General features: G+C 42.1%; 1 protein-coding gene across 3 annotated transcripts in view; it reads left to right on the top strand.

The window, feature by feature from the left end:
- The window catches only part of LOC111151048 (NUF2, NDC80 kinetochore complex component), a 29,360-nt gene extending 11,860 nt beyond the window's left edge, over nucleotides 1-17,500 (top strand). For 2 of the 3 annotated variants that reach the window (XM_022508773.1, XM_022508771.1), the window contains exons 8-14: nucleotides 473-569; nucleotides 2,021-2,083; nucleotides 4,621-4,758; nucleotides 6,868-7,008; nucleotides 7,910-8,085; nucleotides 9,006-9,141; nucleotides 15,858-17,500. In XM_022508773.1, coding sequence (XP_022364481.1) covers nucleotides 473-569; nucleotides 2,021-2,083; nucleotides 4,621-4,758; nucleotides 6,868-7,008; nucleotides 7,910-8,085; nucleotides 9,006-9,141; nucleotides 15,858-15,992 — 886 coding nt within the window. In that variant the 3' untranslated portion in view covers nucleotides 15,993-17,500. The remainder of the gene's footprint in view (nucleotides 1-472; nucleotides 570-2,020; nucleotides 2,084-4,620; nucleotides 4,759-6,867; nucleotides 7,009-7,909; nucleotides 8,086-9,005; nucleotides 9,142-15,857) is intronic. The other variant, XM_022508772.1, reaches the window with a different exon arrangement.
- The last annotated feature ends 4,112 nt before the right edge of the window (nucleotides 17,501-21,612 follow it).

The raw sequence follows: 21,612 nt of genomic DNA, 5'->3' as shown, positions 1-21,612 counted from the left end.
GTGCCATGTCTCAAAACAGAAGTTGAGAACCATGTGCACAGCAGAGACTTACACAGGTAGGAGCTGTTAGGACGGATGGGCAGAGCGAAGGGAGTGGCTGATGTAGGAGAGGGAGGTGAGGAGAGGAGCCAGGCGGGAGCTGGCACTGGACAGGGAAGGGAATGTCCCACTGCTTGTATTAGGAGCCAAGTTAGAAAAGGCAGGTACGAATGCAGATGAGTCCATACGCGGACTCACTGGTGGAAGGCTGAAGGAGCTCATCGGATCTTTATTTTCTGTGTTGTGGAAGCCAGGCCATCTATTTTAAATCTCTGTCACGTGGAAGGGTGAGAATTCAGAAACATGAAAGACAGTTTTTTGTTTTTTTGTGTGTTTTTTTTTCACTTGAGTCATTTGAGGACAGAGACTATTTTGGCCTTGCAGAGTTAAGGACTCGATATATGTTATTTTCATCTGTTTTTGCTATGTTTAGTTCTGTTCCAGTTGAAGAGCAAGCAGAGTTCAAGCAGCTTTCGGATGATATTCAGGAGCTGCAGCAGTCACTGAATCAAGAATTTCGTCAAAAAACGGTATCAGCTGTGTTGACCTTAAAAATTAAACAGCCAGTTATCTTATCAGCAAAAATGGGTTTATTTGGGAATAGCAGAGAATTGCGATTTGGTACAAGTGAGCTGCAGGAAAAATCATAGACGAGTCCAACAAACAAAGGAGAGAGATGTTATTTTATGGGGGAGGAGGAGGAGGTTGGGAGGGGTTGTTTGGAATCAGAGTCCTTGGAAGAAAAGCAACAGTCCAAACACAGAGTCTGATTCATTATATCACAAAAAATTCTTCCTTTTAGACACTTTGTTTTTGCTCAAAGCTAGGGAACACGAGCAGAAAGCACGGCAGAGTAATTGCTATGCTAGAACTTCGAGAACACTAAGAGAACCGCCTTTCTTGGGGTCTGAAAAGACTAACGTAGCACGAGGGTGGTGATGGTTTCTCACTGGGGAAACTACGGGGTAGTGGCTTTCCTGTAGAGACGTGGGGGACCTCTTGCCCTGGGCGGGGGCCTAGTTGATGAGGTCCCTTGGAGTCCACTGGGCCTACTGCAGGGTGAGTGCTCCCCTCATGGCCTCTCGACTCCATGTGAGTGAGGTTTCATTGTATTTTCATAGTTGTTTGCTCAAAAAAACAAACTTTTTTTTTTTTTTTTTTTGTGGATGGGAGCGGTAAGAGCACGTTACTTTTAGTTACGAAAGCTCTAGGGTATGTTGCTGTGCCCGTTTGTGCTCCTTGTCACGGATGTAAACTTCTGTCACGTGTGGTTATCTATTTGTGTCGCCCAAGTTCTGTGCTGTCTTGTTGACTAGAATTTTTTAGGATTTGCCTTTTTCTAAACTTGCTGTTCCCAAACTGTAAGGAAGCACCGTGCACTTGGCAGGAAACCCTGCGGGGGGGCACTTCAGGATATTTTAAAATTTCACGGGAAACTGATGGTCAGCACATTGTGCTCTGCTTGAACTCCTGGCTCAAGGCAGTCCACAGTTCCAGCAGCTCCGGCGCCTTCCATTCCTATCTTTGTGAACCTGGGTTCTGGCTTTTGTCATGGTGAAGAACCAGTACCTGAACAACCTCACAGAACAGGAAATGAGGAAGTCTTTGTCTAGTCTGATTCCAACCTTTGTGAATTAGTGCAGTGCCCAATAGGACCCATCCAATTTAGAAGTAGTTGTGGTTATTTAAGAATGAAATAAACATTATTTTTTTCCAGTTTGTATGCATGACGTTTTCAAACAGCTACTAAGTTGTTAGGACTCGAGGACTTACACAGTACTGGGACTCCACTGCTTACTAAAGGAACCTTTAGGTATTTCTTGTGGCCTGGGGCATCGTAAACAGAAAGTTTGAGAATATCTGCTCTAATCCATTTAACTCCTCTCCTTCCTTACCTTTATTTTATGAGAAAGCACTGAGAGGCTAAATTTAAATTTGTTTTGGATCATCACAGAAAATAATTGTTGGCTTTTTTCCTTAGATAGTGCTCCAGGATGGAAATTCCCAAAAGAAGTCTGATATTTCAGAGAAAACCAAGCGTTTGGTAAGCATCTTTTCATATAACCAGACTTACGGTTTGAATATTTTCTGTGGGGGAGTATGTTAACTGTGTGCGTTGTTACAGTAAAAGTTTCTCCCTTTTTCCTTAAAATGAATCTAGTTTAACTTTTTTCAGGTTAAATATAATAGCTGACTACTGTTGTTGTTTTTTTTTAAATGGAAACACAGAAATGTGTGAGGAGAGTGAAAATCACCTGAAGGCTCACCACATGGTCTGAGATGTGCGTGGACGACATTTCTCTATGCAGAGCCATATGCAATGTTCCGTCAGAGGGGTGAGACTCTTCATGTCTCACACCTGTCTTTTTTTACTGAACCCAAAAGAGCATAAATACTTACACGCCACCGGAGAGACTCATTGTCTTAACGGCTGCTTATGGTTGTGCGTCACACCGAGGTAGATCCTTCTGGTGTCCTGTTGGTGGATATGCACTGGCTTCTGATGTTTCTGCTACTGGACAGCAGTGTGTGTACTGCACATCTACACACACACACACACACACACACACACACACACACACACACCGAGATCTGTGTACGGGGCTGCTTTTTTTCTTAGACCATATTCCTACTTGTAGGATTTCTGGGTCAAAGGGAATACACATTTAAAACTGACCCACCTTGCCAAACTGACTTCTAAAAAGATACCCGTTTATGTTCCTACCAACACAGTAGGGGTGTTCTTTTCCCCACCGTCTTGCCAAAATGGGAGGTTTGTAGTTTGCTTTCTCTGTTGCTTTTATAGGAAAAAAAAAAAAAACAACCCTCAATTTCATTTTGATTTTTTTGCTTCTTAATGATTTTGACATCTTATTCAATGGTTTGTGGTTATGTCTTATTTTGTAAACTACCTGTGTTCCTGGCTTCTTTTGTTTTTTTTAAGGAACTTTATGAATTGAGGATATTAACTACTTCTCTTTTAAATTCATGATTTTTTTTTTTTCCATTAGAAGGCTTAGGTTTTTAATGTAAAATTTATAAATATGGCCTTTCTGGTTTGTGGCTTTAATTCTATACATAGAAAACCCTGTCCTATTTCTCATGTTTTTAGCCCCATTGTACTGTTATGTCTTCCCTATTAACACTTACGCTCTAGAACCACCTGAAATTTACTTTGATGTCATATAGTCCTTATTTTTCTGTCTCTCATTTGATTAGCAATGCTTTCACGCAAGTAGTACTGACAATGTTTTTATTCATTTCTTTCTGTCCCACTTAAATCTACCGTTAAACAAAATCATTTTGTAATTATAGTATCAGGTTTAGGCTTCTTATAAAGTGAAGAAACGTAATGAAGGTCAACATCGTTGTGAGGAGGGTGGCCTCTGGTTTTGTAGAGGATGAAACACATACGGCCATTTGCTGAAATAACAGATATGTTGTGTCAAATGTTCAATTTTGGCCTCTGCATTAGCTGATCAAAATGTAAGATCATTTGTGGTTCTTTTTAGTTGAAAATCATTGGTAGACAAATTACAGAAGCCGTCCAGTAACATAGTCCTGTTATAAAATACTCAAATGACATACCTTTGTGTATGTATAGTGAGAGAGGGAGTCAGACACAGAAGGCCCTCTTCCCTGGGCCTGCTTCCCCCATAGGCTCCTCCCTCCCATCCCTTTCCATGACATTATGTGCTCTAATGCAGACTCATGCAGTTATCTTGCTGTTTCATTATTTACTTCCTAGAAATGGGCTTGTGTTGTTTGTTGATCTGTAATTGATTCTTTCACTTAATATTTCTTGGAAATTTTCCCATATCGATACATCGTATCTCAAAACAAAGTAAACACAATTCATCAGCTAATACTTAGGGAGGATGTTCATATGAATATTTTTTATCTTTTTATATAATTTTAGATTTATAAAAAAATTTTCACCAAATTCTCCGATGCCCTTCACCTCAATTCCCCGAATGGTTTAAATTCAGGAGAGTAAGGAAAAATGGGTTTTAATTCAGCCGGCATGTACTAAGTGCCTCCTCAGTGCCATGGCTTTGTCTGTGTTCTGGGAGAACAAAGATGACTTCTCAGCACCCCAAGCTGTGCAGTCAAATTCAGTCACACAGATTAAGTACATAATTATAGCATTGCATGTACAGTGATTGTGCTGTTCAAAGAAAGAACGCAGAGGAAGTGGGAGCAGGATTTCCAAGGATTAATGAAACTCAGGGGCGGTACAAAGGTGGCATGATGGTATTCACGAGGACCATACTGATCAAAGAGAGATTACGTGCATCTGCTCAAACCCAGGACTGGTATTAGCAGGCTGTAGGTACAGAGGGCACTGGCAGCAGAGGACCCCGTGAGGACCAGAGGAGTACACAGTGAAGGACCTTGAATGTCCTGCTAAGGGGCTTGGTCTTTGGCCCATAGACAAATGGGAACAAAAAAACAGGTGATCTTAATTTTTTCCCCACTACAATGAGCACAGGCCCAGTTTCTTTGTTCTTTTCCATTATTGTAATGGTAAGTGAACAATTTTGTTATTGTATCTAATATGTAAATATGTTTTCTCAACAGAATGAACTAAAATTGTCAGTAGTTTCTTTGAAAGAAGTACAAGAGAGTTTGAAAACAAAAATTGTGGATTCTCCAGAGAAGCTAAAGAATTATAAAGAAAAAATGAAAGATACAGTACAGAAACTTAAAAATTCCAGGGTGAATTTCCTTTTTTTGATTTTAATGCTTTTCTATATATTTTTTTTATTTTTAGCAACTTCTGTTTAATTATGTGTTCATTTTGTGATTTCCAGTTTATCCATACTTCTTTTCCTCTTAAGATTTTTGCCCTTGTCGCTGATATGTAGCTCTCCTGGAAAGTAGGTGTACGGAAAAGAAGTATAATTTCGAGACATTTGTCCAATGATGCAAAAAGTTTGGGGTACTTTGCCCTGAGTGATCAGAACAAAAATTCTCTGTTCTCCTGAGAGAATATATATTCTCTCAGGAGAATATTTCTCCCTTATATAAGGGAGAAAAGTATTAAGTTTATAATTAATGATATAATTACAGGTATATATTATGAAAATATATAGGGTGTACGCGTGTTGGGATTGGAAGTACATGGGAAATCCCTGTACCTTCTGCTCAGTTCTGCTGTGAATTTAAAACTGCTCTAAAAATACTTTTTTAAAAAGCACCAAAAAGAAATTAAAAAAAAGTTTAGGCTTCTTTGAAATAATGTAATGAGGGTAGCCTAATTTAATGTTTTGGAAACCTGGGGGTGGGAAGGGGAAGGAAGTAGAAATTGATGCTGACATTTGAAGAATAAATTGGTTATCCTACTAAATTTGTGCATGGAAGACCATTGGAGGCAGAGGAACAGCATGTGCAAATTCTTTGAGGTAGAAAGAAGCGAAGTATATTCCAGGAACAAAGCCTCATGCATACGAAGGGGAGTGACATGAGGTGACCATAGGAAAATAAGCAATGGGCAGATTATTCAGGGTGCTGGGTTTTACTTTAAGAGCAAGGGTACACCACTGTTTGGTTTAAAAGGGGTATGTTGGAACAATTTACGTTTAACAAGATGATGGGTGTCTGTGGGAGATGGATGGAGGCGCAGTGGGACAGAAGTAGAAGTGGGCAGACAAGTTAGCATCCTTGGTGGGGCAGGGCTTTTAAACCATCAATTACTAGAACTTTTCTGGTTTATCCCTGAATTTGCTGTTCTAGTCATTCCTAATAATTAAGAATTATCACCCAGGAATAGACAAAGATTACCAGAACAGAAATGAGAGCCAAAAACCATATCTGAGTATTTATGAGAAAAGTATAGTTTATTTAATAAAAAACAGTTCTGTTTCAATTGGCTGTTCACTTAGAAGAAAAGGGAGCTGGGTCTATATCTTGCACCATTTACAAAAATAAATTTTATGTGATTACTTTCTTATCACTTAAAATTATTTTATTTATTACTAAAAAAGAAAAATGCTGTTAATTACCTTGGGCAAGATACTTTCTTATCACTTAAAATTGTTTTATTTATTACCAAAAATAAATTTTATGTGAGTTGAACAATTTTAGAAATTTTAGGATAATGTTTGTGTAATCTTGAACTGGGATAGATTTAAAAAAAAATTAATATAGAGAAAAGGAGATCAATGGAACATGTTCATAAGGCGTATGAGAGGGAAAGGGATTATATCCATGACATGCAAAGAGTGGTTACAGATTGGTAAGAAAACGACAACAAAAATGAGCAATGGTATGAGTAAGGACTTCACTGAAGACAAAATCTAATTGATTAAGAAGGTGGGCGGAGGGATAGGCTGGTGGGGAGAAGAAAAGTAAGTTTGTATTGTTACAGTGGTTGTGGGGAACATGTTCATTTTCTAATTTTAGAAGAGGAATTAATCTTTTAAAAAAGAATCAGCCATAGTAATAGTTATTATACAGATGAATAGGAAGATCATAGTTGGTAATACAATTGCCCAGGAGCAATTAGGAGCAGTTTGAGTATTAGCAGACACGAACTCTTTTCAAGTCATTGTGAATAATCCGTGGAAGGTACTTCAGTGAGTGATTTAGTAAAATTGTGGCAGTTTTCCTTTGTGTAAGGATATTTGGCAATTAAGAAGCATAATTATATGTACTTAGACAAATGTCAGTAATAGCACTTTCTTAGTGACCTAGAAACTTAATTGTTCTCTGCTCTTAAGCTTTCAGTATTAAGTGCAGAAATTATTTAAAAGCAAACAAACTGACAGTACTGCAGTTTCATAAAGGAGACTATCAAACTGGTTTTTATGTTTCTTTCTTTGAAAGCAAGAAGTGATGGAAAAGTATGAGATCTACAGAGACTCCGTGGACTGCTTGCCTTCATGTCAGCTGGAGGTGCAGTTATATCAGAAGAAAATACAGGACCTGGCAGATAACAGGGAAAAATTAACCAGCATCTTAAAAGAGGTTTGTGTTATGTGGAATTTTAATGTTTTTATTATGGAATGGTTTACTATAGTTCCTTGGCTTTGCTTTTACTTTGTGTTACTGTTTGCCAAAAGGAAGGCAAAATCATTCTAGAGTATAATAGATGTGGCAGTATATGCTGAGCAAGAAAACATTTTTCTTCTTAAACACAGCAGTGGTAAGACCTATGTTAACCTTCAGATGAAATGAATGATTAATTAACATGGCATGTTGCCATGTGTATTTTGGAGGAAAGTCATGGAATTTTAAACCTGTTCTAACAGTTGGAAATGATCTTCTCACCAGTAAGCCCAGAGTCCCAACTCACGGCCTCACACCGTACCTGGGATTTAAGTTTATGCTTAGTGCCTGCCCTGAAGATAGAGAGCCAGTGCCAACGTTCATTTCCCCAGGCTGAAAGCTTGAAAATCCTTCTCTGCTTCTTAACTTTATCATAGTAACCCGCATTATCCCCAGGATCACTAACAGTGCGTTTGACAAAGGATTTCTTTTTTTTTGAGGAAGTAGGGGTTAGAAGGTGAAGTGGTCTGAGATATTCTATCCCAACCGTACACTCCCTCGTCTGCCATCCTGAGTCAGCAAAAGGTTGCTTTTAATGGTTCTAGGATTTTCCCTTTTCTCTTTTACTCCTCCTCCCTTAGTTCAGACCCGAACCCTCTCTGTGTAGCTTCGCCGGGGTCCTGTTCTTTCCTAGCATCCGCAGTGTCCTGCTCTTTTCTCCTCCTGACACTGCCTTCTACTGCTCAGCTTTAGGGCTTAAACGGTTTTATCTCACTTTCAAATTGTATCTCCGTATAGCTCATCCCAGGAAATAGATGTTCATTTTGTTTTTAAATCCTAATTGGTTGTATCGACTTTAAATACTTCCCGTTAACTACAGAGCCTGAACTTGGAGGACCAAATTGAGAGTGATGAGTCAGAGTTGAAGAAGTTGAAGACAGAAGAAAATTCCTTCAAAAGACTGATGATTGTGAAGAAGGAAAAACTCGCCACGGCACAATTCAAAATAAATAAGAAGCATGAGGATCTCAAGCAGTACAAACGCACAGTGATTGAGTACGAACTTGTTTTCAGTTTAATGTGTTAGACAGTAATTGGGAAAAGCTAGTCCATTTTCTCCCCTAGGATCCCAAAACTCTATAATTTCAACAAGGCATTCCACCTTTGGGTGACTAAAAAAGATGAATTAATTATGAATCTTACGGTGTTAGGTCGAGATTTAGAGCTGTTTTCAGTTCTAGATTTTTCCCTGTCCAGATACCACCCTTCCAGATCCTTTGCAGGATTCCCCAGAAGGGTTCTGGTGCCCCTGCCCGTTTCAGTGCATTTAGAGGAGTGGGCTGGGGCTGCATCAGATGAGTTACCCTGTCCATCTTATGCGTATAGCTGGGCTCTGGCATTATAGCATCAGTGTATTGAGAAAAGGTCCTATTTTTTTTTTTAATTCAGGTAAGAAGTAATATTTCACTAAGTGTTTTATGGCCGTTGTTAGCCAGCATGCTGGGGTATTCCTGTGGTAGAGCCTTCTTCCCGTCAGTTCTAAGAATGTATTTTTAGAATACACTCCCCAGATAGTGTATGAAATGTCTGTGTTTCAGCCTGCGACGTGGTGAAGATTTCCTTTGTTCTGGCTCGTGCAGATGAAGACAAAGGGCAGAACTGGCGGATTTTGTATTTGCTGCCAAACAGCCTTGCAGACAAGTTGTCCGAGTCCCATCCACTCCCCACGCCCTCATGCCCAGTAGTACATTCATGAGCTTGGCTGGGGGAGTGCACCTTCAACCTTAAAGTCTCCCGTGTAAATGACAGCCCTCGGCCACAGCACCCACTGGGGTTCACAGCTCTTTATGTCCGAGAAGGAGTTTAGGCTTGTCAAACAAATATATGTGATCTCTTTGGAACCAAAATTAGAGTTTCATGTTTTCCTTTTCGGATGCTTGAGCGGAATTAAAATTTAGCTGTCTGTTTTCCTTTAGAGATTGCAATAAAGTTCAAGAAAAAAGAGGAGCGGTCTACGAGCGAGTAACCACAATTAATCAAGAAATTCAAAAAATCAAATTCGGAATCCAACAACTGAAAGATGCCACTGAGAGGGAGAGGCTGAAGTCTCAGGTGAGTGGGTGGCCCCAGGTGCGTTCCTGAGGGTCTCACCAGCTCACGGCGGCGACTCTGCCTGCCTCACGTTCAGGATACTGCCTGCTCTCTGAAGTGGAGACGGACCCCCAGTGCCTTGGTTCCGATTGCATTTACAGCCCCTTTTCCATGACCAGTGTTTGTTGGGATGTATGCCTCCTTCTTACGTTTTCCCCCATGTCCTTCCCCTGACCTAGCCAAGCATCGTGCTCTGCAGTAAGAGTGCGGTGCTCCACAAGAATCCTGAGCTTTTGCTTTTAATTAGTTTATTTTTTAAACTTACATTCAGTTAATTAACGTGTAATGTATTATTGGTTTCAGAGGTCGAGGTCAGTGATTCATCAGTCTTACATAACACCCGTGCTCGTTCTGAGCTTCTTTGATAGATGAACTTGGATAGTGGTTTTAAGTAATGTCCTCTGAAAAGTTTCTGTAGTTTTGTTTTGTTTTTTTTTTGTCCTGATAAAAGGATCTCAAAAGTATTTCCAGGGGTTCCTGGTAGCTCAGTCAGTTAAGCATCTCCCTTCTGTTCAGGTCATGATCCCAGGGTCCTGGGATCGAGCCCTGCATCAGGCCCTCTGCTCAGCGGGGAGTTTGCTTTTCCTTCTCCCTCTGCTGCTTCCCCTGCTTGTGCTCTCTCTCCCTCTGACAAATAAATAAGTAAAATATTTAAAAAAAAAAGTATTTGTCACCACCAGTGTTAAATGTATTTGAGTTGTTACCTGAAACAGAGCTCATGTGATGAGACCTTCCATGATCTCTTTATTGTAATTGCCTAACGTTACTGCTTTTATTCTTGGCTTGTTTCAGTGTATTTATTTTATCGTTTCATAAGCAGTTCTAAGTTTAATGAGGACAGACATCCGCATTTCTGTCCTTCCAGAATGTCGGGACAGCGCCAAACATAGGTGTTGACCTCTTTCTTTCTTTTTCTTAACCACCCGTGTCTCCAAGAAGTCTATTCCTGATGTGTGTGGTATATTTCATTTTCTCTGAACTTTTGAAGTTTGGCCTATATCTTCCAGATTATCCCGAAATGCTCTACCAGAAATCACTAAAAACAGTCCTTTATCGGGTGAAATCCCATGGCCTCTTTTTTTTCCCCCTCATTCTTTTTCTCCTTCCCTTTGTTGACATATTGGATCCAGGTTTCCTAAAACCCTGATACCTGGGAAATATTTAAATACTTGCTGTCTCTACCTTCCACCAGCCACATCCAATTGGCAAGCAGTCCTAATACTAAAAGCCACTGTACACCATCCCCTCACCTGTTCTCCAGAACTTGTATCCCCTTCAGAGATGGCATTGCTGTCCGTGCCCATGGAAGCATGCGTAGACATACCCGAGCTCTGTCTCGAGGCTGTGAGAAAGGGACAAAGGAAGGATGGACGGAACGAAGGAAAACAAAAGTGAATGTCTTTCCCGCCATGGTTGACCCAATCTGCTGTCCTGACTTTTTGTGTTCTTTCCTTTCTTTCCCATTTTAACTACTTTTTCCTGCCCCTGAACTGGTTATTCACCAAGGCCCAGCCCTCTGTTTATCTCTAGAATGCGGGTTAGAAAGATCATGGGAGATATTTAATCCTACTTCCTAATCAAAGTAATCAATAAGCTAATATTGTTATCACATGGTCAGGCTTAGCTCGTGAACCCGCTACCATGTGCCTCAGCACTTTTGGCCTGTCAGTCGTAAAGGCACCCCTGCCGGCCTTCCCTCACTGTGTTGTGTCTGTCTGTGTCTCACCAAGAACGTGTTCAGTTTCTCGACAGTAGTGATCATGTATTTGCTACCTTAGTATGTCCTGTCAGACCATGCCTGGAATGGCTCCTTACGTGTAGTATGTTTTTCATCAGTATTTGTAAACTTGGATGGTCATCTAGCATGCTGTTTCTTAAAACCAGCTGCGTATTAGAATTTGAAAAGGAGCAAACAGCCACCCACCCCAAATGTCCTGAATTAGAATCATCAGCAACGGGGTTCATGAACCGGAATTTTTTACTGTGGCTTTTGAGAACCATTGATACGTTCTGCTTCATTGTTTTCAATATCATCGAGCTCATAACCACCCCGGCTGTTCTGCTAGGACCACTTTAGTGGTTAAAATGTTATTTCTTATTTCGAATTTAAAATATAATTTCTGTACTCAAGTGAACCAAGATCTCTCTGGAACAAATCTGTATCATCCTCTGCTTAATATCACTTCAGACATTTGAGGATAATGATCATGGGTTCCTCCAGCCTTCTCATCTGGGTTAATGAGCCCCAGTTTTCCAGCCATTCTTTATATAGCTTAATTTTCAGATTCATTACTATCCTGTTTACTGTCTTCTCCCCTCTGTTTCCTGTTTGTCATTATTCTGTTTAAAATGTAGGACCCAGTACTAAACATAGCCTTCCAGATAATGCTGTGACCAGTCCCAAAGCACTAGGCTTCTGTTAATGACGTGTGGTACTGGCTTGGAGTTTTAGCAGCAGCATCTCGCCCTTGGCTCATACTGAGCTGGTGATCAATTAAATGACCCCGATCCGTTCCACATGTAGTTCTGCCTGCTTAAATTGCTTCATCATACTTGAATGCAGCCATTTCTTGGGACTTTTAAATCAGAATTTTACTAGTATTTCTCTAAGGCTTCATCTGTTTACTTCCGTGTGGATTTCAAAGTATCAAGGTCATTTTAAATCTTTGTATCATTCACATTAATGATATTTCATGGCTTAGCGTCACCTGCACATTGGATAAACACGCCTTTTTCTCCAAAATAAAAATGTTGAGTAGAATTGGGCCCTTGGATACAGTAGGTATTTCTTCCTTCAGACTGACTTAGAGCAGAACTTTGGATACAGTTGTTGAAGTTGCTAAGTTGTAACTTTTCCCAGTCTGCAGTCTGCATTGTGATACCCATGTGTCCTGAGCAGCGTGGGAGAGTCTAAAATTACTGTAGCGAATCATGACGCATTTTTCTCAAGAGCTCCTTTTAGCTTCCTTCCTCATCCCCCTCCATGAGAAGGAAAAGATGGGCTACAGTTGCCCATTTGTTCTGGGTGCAGTTTCTGTGAAATCCTAATGATCACATCCCTTCTCTCCTTAAATATTCTTTCCCAGAGATCCTTATCTCTACTGCTTTCCGTTAACACCTTTATTTAGATCGGCTTCTAAATTGGTGTCCTGTTCTGTCTGCTCACCCCAACTCTGCTCCTTGGTGGAGCTGCCTGTCGGATGTTTTCAGTGTGCTCATTCATCACAGCAGAATAACATTTATAGAATGACTTCCAGCAGCTTCCAGCATCTCTCATCCTCGCTCTCCTTTCTTTCCCTTTTACTACACTTCTTCACAAATTTCTTCTTATGCTTTGATGGCATCATCATTTTTCCATCACAAAGAGTTGATATTTTGGACTTTCTATAGATAATCCTGACATCCAGACAAACACCAGGTTAGTGTTCGGATTTTCTTAAACGCCATTGATACTGTGCACCACAACCCCTTTTTGTTCTACTCCTGTCAGCTAATTTTGTAATGCTCATGGATTGTGGCAAAAACTTGCTAAATTTCTTCCTTGACCTAAGATTCTGTGCATCACATCTGCCCTGAATGCTAAGGGCTGCCAGATTTATCTACTAAACTATCCCTGTTGCTGTACTTTCCTGCTTCAAACGGGAGCTCCCGGTTTCCCTGTAGAGCACACTCTGTCCCTCGTTCACCTATGGCCTGTGCACCTCCTGGGCACCCCCTGACTCGGAGTCGGTCGTGAATAAGGAAGGCATGATTCTTGCCTTCTAGGCTTTTAAAGCTTTAGATCTAGGCTTAGTCATTTCCATTATTTACAATTTACTAGAAAGCATAGCCTCTGATTCCTATGACACATTGACATATCTTCGCTCTCTCTGCTCCCTCAAATACTCCTGGAGTGCTTTTCGTTGATCGCAGATCATCCGGGTTGGTGCCGTCCGGTCTGTGGCTACCGGCAGCGTGCGGCCATCTGCATTTACATTTAAATTAATTGTAATGAAAAATATTTAAAATTTAAAATTTAGAACATAATTTTAGCCATCCTTTAAGCTCTTGGTATCCAGTCTGGTCTGGATTATATGTTCCTTTAGGGTAGAAAGCACATCTGCATTTTCTACTGTACTTGGACACAGTGCTCCTTCTAGAAGGTGCTCAGTAATGTATTTGGTTGACGAATTAAATACATACTTGTAGGGTAATGATTGGCTGCAAAACCCCACGTGTATTATATACAGTTGAGCCTTGAACAACGCAGGGACTCGGGGTGCCAGCAGCGCGCAGTTGAAAATCCACATGTAACTTCTTACTTGCTAAAACCTTAACTCCTAATAGCCTGCTGTTGACGAATAGTCGGCTAGTAACACAGACAGCCGGTTAGCGCGTGTTCTGTATGCTCTATGTATTGTGTACTGGATCCTGACATTATGGAGGCCAGAGCAAAGAAAATGTTAGGAAGAAAATCATGAGGAAGAGAAAATACGGTTCTAATCTATACTGTGCAAAATCCGTGTATACGTGGACCCATGCAGTTGAAACCCATGTTGCTCCAGGGTCAGCTGTCCTCTTAAATTTATCTGATGCCAAAGTGAGGAAGTCCCTGGACTGGTGCGGCCCGGTGGACCTGTGTGCGGTGATGGGGATACACTTCTGTCCCGCTCAGTACGGCAGCCACTGGGTCCCTGTGTCTGCGGAGGAGCTGACATGGGGTGAGGGCGGCCCAGGGGCCTGGAGGTCTTAAAATGTCCGTTTTCTAGCCACAGGCACTGGCGGTTACCACACAGACACCACAGACCAGACTTGGATTTTAAAAATATTTCACTCTAGTGAAGTCATCACCGTAAGATGGATTTGTTTTGTGGATTAATAATATAAAGTTCCACTTGGATACGGAATTTAATGGGAACCTGAAATAGCATTTGTGAGGGCTGTGCTGGTTCCCGTTAACGTCCTCTAAGGGTTGCTTGTGACTTCAGATGTGTGCTTGCTTCTTTCTGTTGATGTGCCCTGGAGTGGGCTTTTTTTTTTTTCCTTAAGTCGGCTCCGTGTCTGGTGTGGAGCCCAGCGTGGGGCTCAAGCGCACGACCCCGAGATCAAAACCTGAGGTGAGATCAAGAGTCAGATGCTTAACTCCCTGAGCCAGCCAGGTGCCTCTGCAGCGGGCTTCCACTTGTTTCTGGCTGCTCTACCTGTGGGGTTTGGTTCCTCCATGAGAGTATCTCTGTTCGTGGAAGGAAATGGTTTCTTTAGGTGTGTCGAAGTGGCTGGTTAGGTGTTGAGATTGTGTATCTTTATCTATCCACACTGAGTCTTAACAGTTTCTTAGAAGTACTAGCTTTCTGCCAAATTTATTCCGCATCCTTTTTAGTCAGAATAAACACAGTCCTATGGAACTAGGAAGTTGAATTGATCTATGGCTGCTGAATGTGCCAAGTTTGTTTTTTCTAATGGTGTTTATACAAGCTGGCGACTAATCCTCCTTGTTTTTCTTTTAAGATTGAAGAAAGAAAGCTTTCAAAAAGTTTGATTTATTTTCTTAATAATTCGTACTCCATCATAGTTGTAGTAATGCGATGCCCAATTAGATCTTAGAGATCTAAATAGACTCTTGAATTTTTATACAGGACTTAATAGGGATCTGCGTCTGGGTTTTCGGAGCCTGTCGGCCTTAAGCACCCATTTGTATCTGTATTTGCTGACTCTTAAGCAACCGCTCTCAAACTTGCGTAGATGCGAGAGTCTAAAGATAGTTTGGTTCTTTTTTTGAAACACTATGAATTGTAATAAATTATAATCTCTGTAAGTTGTTCAAAATCGGAAAATATCTACACTAAAATTTAAACTAAGGTAAGTAGTAGCCAAACTATAGGTTTAAGAAAAATTTAATGGCAGGGACAATTAAAATTGAGGACATTATACTCATTTCCTGCTCCTTCCTCCCGTGGGAAGAGAACTGCTGTTTTATTTCAGTGATAAAAAAACCTATCAACTGAGAGTACCACTTCTTCTTGTGTCTAGATTTGAGAGTTGTTTTGTTCAAGAAAAATGAATAATACAAGGATCGAAATTGCACTGGATGAGGATGAGATAGAAGAAAGTGTTTGCAGGCTTCTTCTGTTATTGTAGTCCATCTGTAAACCTGGTTCTTTCATTTTTTCCTTCATTCTTAGCACATTCACATAGGTTCATATGAAAACTCATTACTGCTTATATAGAATTACCTGATGGGTTTACTAAAATGTCTCTCACGTGTATTTTTCGGTCGTACAGATGACTTAGCACATCTGTTGACGTATCTTTCAGTGGTGACCGGGGCCAGATGCAGACGGTCTAGGAGTCTGCAGTAACCCAGAGACTTGTCTGGACACGAAAAGCTCCAAAATAAAAGCTTTTCCTTGGCAATTACAAATATATTCCTCACGTTTTGAATCCAAGTCATTGTTGCACGTCTCTGCTCTGCTCCTTCTAAGTAGCAGACTTGTTCGATGTGTCTGTACCGCCTAAAGAAGGAACTTTAAAATTGAACAGGCACACGTGTGTGTCGGGAGGTGGGCGGGAGTGCATGTGAGATTGTTTAGGCTTTAAAATGTTAAGAAGTCTTAAAGAGATGACTGGAATTCTTGTAACTCTCATCAGTTTAGGATGACGCACAGGATAATTCTTACTCCATTTCATTTTCCACTTAGGAAATATTTCTCAGTTTGAAAGCTGCTTTGGAGAAATACCATGAAGGCATTGAAAAGGCCACAGAGGACTGTGGTGCTCAGCTAGAGCAGAAGACGGCTGAACTGAGGAAGAGGATGTTCAGGACGTCAGCCTGACGGGCACCGTCACTTGTCTTTCTGTGATCAGCTCACCGCCTTCATTTCACCTTTGGAAAGAGAGGAGTTAAACTGAAGTCAACAGAAGTATCAGAAGCAACACATGATGTTCTGTATACTCTCATAGGTTGTTCTTTTGTAAGATAATGCATTTAACGTAGACGTTTATTAACTTGTAATTCAAATAACTTGTGTAGCCATTCATATCTCCACCTCTGTACGTAGTCGGAATGAAACCAGAGTAGGTGCATTTGAAAGATGCAATTTTCCTGTTGTTGTCTGGGCTGTCGGCCTTTGTTTGTGGCCATCAAGCAGTGTCGTGTTCCTGAGCATTGCGGTGGGGATCTCATTTGATCCTTCTTGGTCAACTCTGGGTGCACACTTTTATTACTGCTTTATGGGTGAAGAAGCCGTGAGGGTCTTGAGATTAAACAGCTGAGTCAGAATGCGCGGGGCTCTGTATGATGCTGGAGCCGGGAATGTGCCCCTGTATCACGCTTTCTCACGTATCATTTGAAAGAAAGTTTGAGTGTGGGCTTCTGCCCTTGATCCTCAGCCTCTGACTCCGGCTTGAAAACTTGTATCTACACCCACAGCTCCAATCACCGAGACATCCATGCAACTTTTTCTGCATTGAGTACATGCAATTACATTTTGCCTTTTTGTCTTGAATTTCACACTTGCATGTCCAATAGTCAGTAGACGTTTTTAACCTTTTGGCATTCTGGTGGAGCCTAATGGATAGTCTCATGCATGTTTTTCATGCATGAAATGAGATACAGGATTGCAAGGGGAACCGATGAGATTCAAACAAGATTGTCACAATACTTAACTACATGTTCTGCTAAATAGTACGGCTAACTACACTTAGTCGGAAACCTTCCACTTTCCCTCTTGTGCACCTCACTCCTTTATAACATTCAGTTGGCAGAACTGTGGATCGAGGTACCCAGCTCGGCCCCTTCTCGTGTCTTCCCCCGTGCTTCCCCCATGCTGCAGTTTGCATTGTCCTTTCCTGCCTGAGAAGCTTATGCTGATCTCACCAGGCTCCCGGTCTCTACCCACCCCTACAAAGGCACTGGGGCATTCTAAACTTGCACGTTAGATTGTGTCAGTGATTTGTACAAAGTGTTTTGGATTTTCAAACTGCTGCTGGGATGCTGTGGTGACCCCACAGGGAACCATGGATAGTTGAAGTTTGTAAGGGAAGCATAGAGACAGTGGCTTTATTGGACGCCATTGCAAACTGCTAGCCCAGGGTGCTCACAGTTTCAGTTAGATCGCGATGCATTCCTTTCAGTGAAAACATCTTGATGAAGTGGGTTTCTGGCGTTTGCTGTGATAAGTATCACATTCTTAGGGAATAAGAAATGAGGGTGGTGACATCCAATTAATAATTGGTTATTTAAGAGTAGAATAAAGATACCTTCAGTTTTTGTGTTATTTTTCTTAAAACACACATTGTTAGAACAGAAATGCCTATTACACTGTTTTAATCTAACTACTTAATGATGGAACTATTGAGTGTTTGTTGTTTTTTTTGGACAAGGGGCACAGTGAAAGAATTTCCAAATTTCCCTCTCCCCACCCAGATACATAAAAAGCCACATTCAAGAAGCCCTCAGTATAATCCACATTTAAACTATACTTGGCTGTTTCAGTTGAAGACTGCATTACAAAATTTGAATTTTTTCCCCAAAGTCTCCTTGAATATATATGACGTCCTTGAGCCATATAGCTTTTTAAAAACCATATTAACAGGGCAACGACTGTCCTGAATGAAAGGAGAGAGCAGTGTGTATGTGACATAGGCTGAGGCCTGATCGTGAAGGAACTTCTCCCCATATTTAGACTGCAGGCATCTTTTATGAGTCTGGCTCGTAGCTAAATGTAGAGCAAATATTTAATTTCAAATTCAACTGGCATATTTCAAGGAACTAATCCATTTTATGACAAAGCAAGGGAAATTGAAATATGCACCTTGCAGGCTGAAGTTAATACATCTGATTTTAGCTTAACGGGATGTTTCCTATTTTTAGTAAGACCAGAAAAGTTTCATATGAAATTCCATTTCAAATTCAGGGCCCGCCACCGACTTCAATTAAGTTGGTTCTCTCCCTCTGATTGAAACCGTGTCTCATCTTCCTGCCCATATTGCCACCAGGGGGCATACCAGAGCTTGCATGACCAACGCCAGAATAACTTGATTCTAAGATTTGGAAGCTGGAAAATTTAAAGGGATAGTTACAGCTCAAAAAAAGTGTCAGAAAGAACCCGGAGACAATCTATTTACACTCAAGATGGGTTCTAAGAGGTAACTTAAAATTATTTAAAATTTTGCTCACAAGGATGACCACACAGCACCAATTTCAGACCCAATTTTATTATCTTTTTAAGATTATTTTATCTAAATCAACCTTCTAGTGCTTGGTACTGGATTTCTGGCTCAGATTTCATGAAAGTATCAAAACTGAGTTTCCCTGAGACAAGAATTTGAGATACCCCATACGAGGATAAGCAAGTTACTTAGGAAACGACGCTCGATAGCCACCGGCATTGAGGACTCTGGGGGACATCTTTTTTTTCTTATAGGATGATTAAGTCAGTCTCTACCACCACATCCTTCTCTAATCCATCCCTACCACCACCCCCATAGATCTCCGTTTGGAGGTCCCCTTGGTCATCTCTTCCTGACTGCTTTACCCATTCTGTTCCCATTCTGGGAACAGTCCACAGCCCTTGGAAGGACGATGTTGCGATGGAGGGAGTTCAGTGCAGCACAGCAGTTCTCAGACTGGGGGTGTCTAACTTTTGCCTGGGGTACTTGTCACACATGCCTTGATGTGTCGGGTCCCTGGGAACCTACACTTAAGACAAGTTCACTAAGTGGCTCTCAGAACCTCGATCCTCCGGGATCATTTTAAGAAGTGCTGCTAGGTGATCAAGCACTTGGCCTCAGAACCAGCCCTCACATTACTATCTTTATTATAAAATGGCAATAGTAGCTACATCTCTAGCTCGTAAGGACTGAGGGAGTTTGGGAAAACAATTAGCACAGTGCCTGCCACATGGCCAGTATTCCAGGGGTAGCAGGTGCCCTTATAAATGTGATTGTTAGTACACTGTTCCGGGGACCGATCTAATAGGCTTTCAACCTTCTGCACTACCTCCACGCAATCCCTGACACCTACTTGGTAATGAATGAGTAAATGTTCTCTGAACTAAAGGATCCAGTCTGCTCTGTCACAATGGGCACAAGATCCCAAAACAAACAGTTCTCGGGGAAGACATCAGCTTTGTATTTTTGGTACAAAGAACAAACCTCAGGACACTTTCACCTTAACCCGGGAAAAGCTGTAGGTGCATTTCTGAGAAGGTGCAAAGCTCCCTTGAGTCCACAGGGTGTCACTGCTCGCTCTTCTTTCCAGGTAGAGCGGAGGTGCGGAGGGCTCCTCGCTGAGCCACCTGCGCGCTCCACACCAGCTTCCCGCCCCAGACCCGGAGCTTCTGGTTCAGAAGGGCCGGGGTGAGGCTCTAGAACGTGCCTTTCAGTCAAGTTCCCAGGAGAAGCTGATGTTGCTGGTTCGGGGTCCCAGTTAGAGCTTTAGGGGTAGCCACCCACAGCCGGGTTGGGGTTTTTACAGGTCTCCGGTGCATTCAGGTCCCCCAGCGTCTTGTGAAGGTGGAGATGCTCACGTGGTCGGTCTGGGTGAGACCCCATAACCTGCATTCTACAGAGCTCGCAAGCGATCTGGGTGCCGCTGGGCCACACTTGAAATAGGACATTAACGGCCTCTTGTCATTGATTCCTCCTGCTGCCGGTTCTTGGCCCTTCGAGGCTGAGCTGATGCGCGCGAAGCGTTTGGCTCAACGGCCGGGCCCTGGTCACACACAACGTGCGCTCGTGGTCGTGAAGACCCGACATGTGGCACCCCTTGTATGTCGTTGGAATGCAGCCCAGCGGGTCAGGGCGCGGGTTTTGGAAAGACCCTGGAAATCCGTGCTTTCCGATGACCAGCCGAGTGAACGGGGCGCGTTAAGGAACGGCGCTGAGCCTTGGGTTTCTCGCGTGTGAGTCGGAAATTACGGTGTCTTTAAGCTGCTCTAAGGATTAAATCAGATAATAAACGCGGACTCCTTAACACCCTTTGTAAATGGCTGTTGTTACTGGTAAAGGTCGAGACACTGAGTTGATCAAACTGGCTATGGCCCCAGGTGACCTCTTACAGCTGGAAAGAAAGAGAATCTAAGCCAAAGAACAAGCCTTACTGTTTGTGGGATTCTGACTCGGGATTGTGACACCCACTACCCACACCAGTGTTCGTTTATGGCTATGGGCTCTGTTGCCAGGCAAAGGAGAGAGGATTCGGAAACTATAGAGATGCTGAAAGCCATCCTTTTGATGAGATCGGAAGGAAAAAATAATGTCATGGGGACATTAATATCTTCTAAAAACTTCTCAGAAATCAACTGCATTTTTTCCAGGAGGGCGAAGCTGTCCGTGTAACCAAGGCAACTTCCTATCAGTTCTCTTTCGGAGGCCAGGATTCATGTTTTCATCGTTAGAACCTAGCACATAAAGGAAGCGAAATAATATTTGGTGAAGAGACTTCACCATCTTCAAAGGCATAGTAGGCTGCCCCTCAGTAGGTTCTTACATGAATTCTCCACTTTCCCTGTAAGGTTCCTCTAAGGGGGCTCCCTCTGTTACAGTTTCAGCGCTCATGTCCCACATTCAGGGAACCCCTGCATTCTAGGCAAGCCAAGATGGTTGGTCTCCCTAGACATTTCTTATCCATGAAGTCCTATTCACCCCAGGCTCCCCTCCGTGGTCGGGCTCTCTTTATTTGCACAAAGTTTAGTCCCCCACCTTTGCTCAATAATTTAAGTGACAGCTACCAAGAATCCGTGATATACCAAGTCCAAACCGGGTGCATGGAGAGAAGTGAAAGCATAATTTCTGCTCTCCAGAAGTGTCCATGGATATTGTCAACCTTTTTTTTTTTTACAAACCCTTGTGTCGAGGGCTCTTGTCAACCTTTTTTTAAAGATTTTATTTATCTATCTTTTTTTTTTAAAGATTTTATTTATTTATTTGACAGACAGAAATCACAAGTAGGCAGAGAGGCAGGCAGAGAGAGAGGTGGAGGCAGGGTCCCTGCTGAGCAGAGAGCCCGATGCGGGGCTCGATGCGGGGCTCGATCCCAGGACCCTGGGATCATGACCTGAGCTGAAGGCAGAGGCCTAACCCACTGAGCCACCCAGGCGCCCCTTATTTATCTATCTTAAAAAAAAAGATTTTATTTATTTTTTTTAGAGAGAGGAAGAGAGCAGGAGCTGGAGAAAGGGCAGAAGAGACAGAGAATTTCAAGCAGACTCTGCGTGCGCTGAGCATAGAGCCCAACATGGGGCTTGATCTCATGCCCCAGAGATCACGAACTGAGCTGAAATCAAGAATCAGACACTTAACCGACTGTGCCACTCAGGCGTTCCGACGTTGTCAACTCTTAAAGACTTGATCTCCATCCAAATATTGCTAGTCTTCCTTTTGCTCCAATCCTTGTGTTAGTAATCCATGCCTCTGTAGCACCTTAGATCACCAGGCCCCAGATTCTCCTGG

Source organism: Enhydra lutris, unplaced genomic scaffold (genome assembly GCF_002288905.1).
Source record: "Enhydra lutris kenyoni isolate GAN:26980312 unplaced genomic scaffold, ASM228890v2 scaffoldscaffold25, whole genome shotgun sequence".
In the NCBI taxonomy this organism is placed as follows: Eukaryota; Metazoa; Chordata; class Mammalia; order Carnivora; family Mustelidae; genus Enhydra; species Enhydra lutris.
Note: the sequence above shows the minus strand (reverse complement) of the source record. Positions and strands in the feature narration are given on the sequence as shown.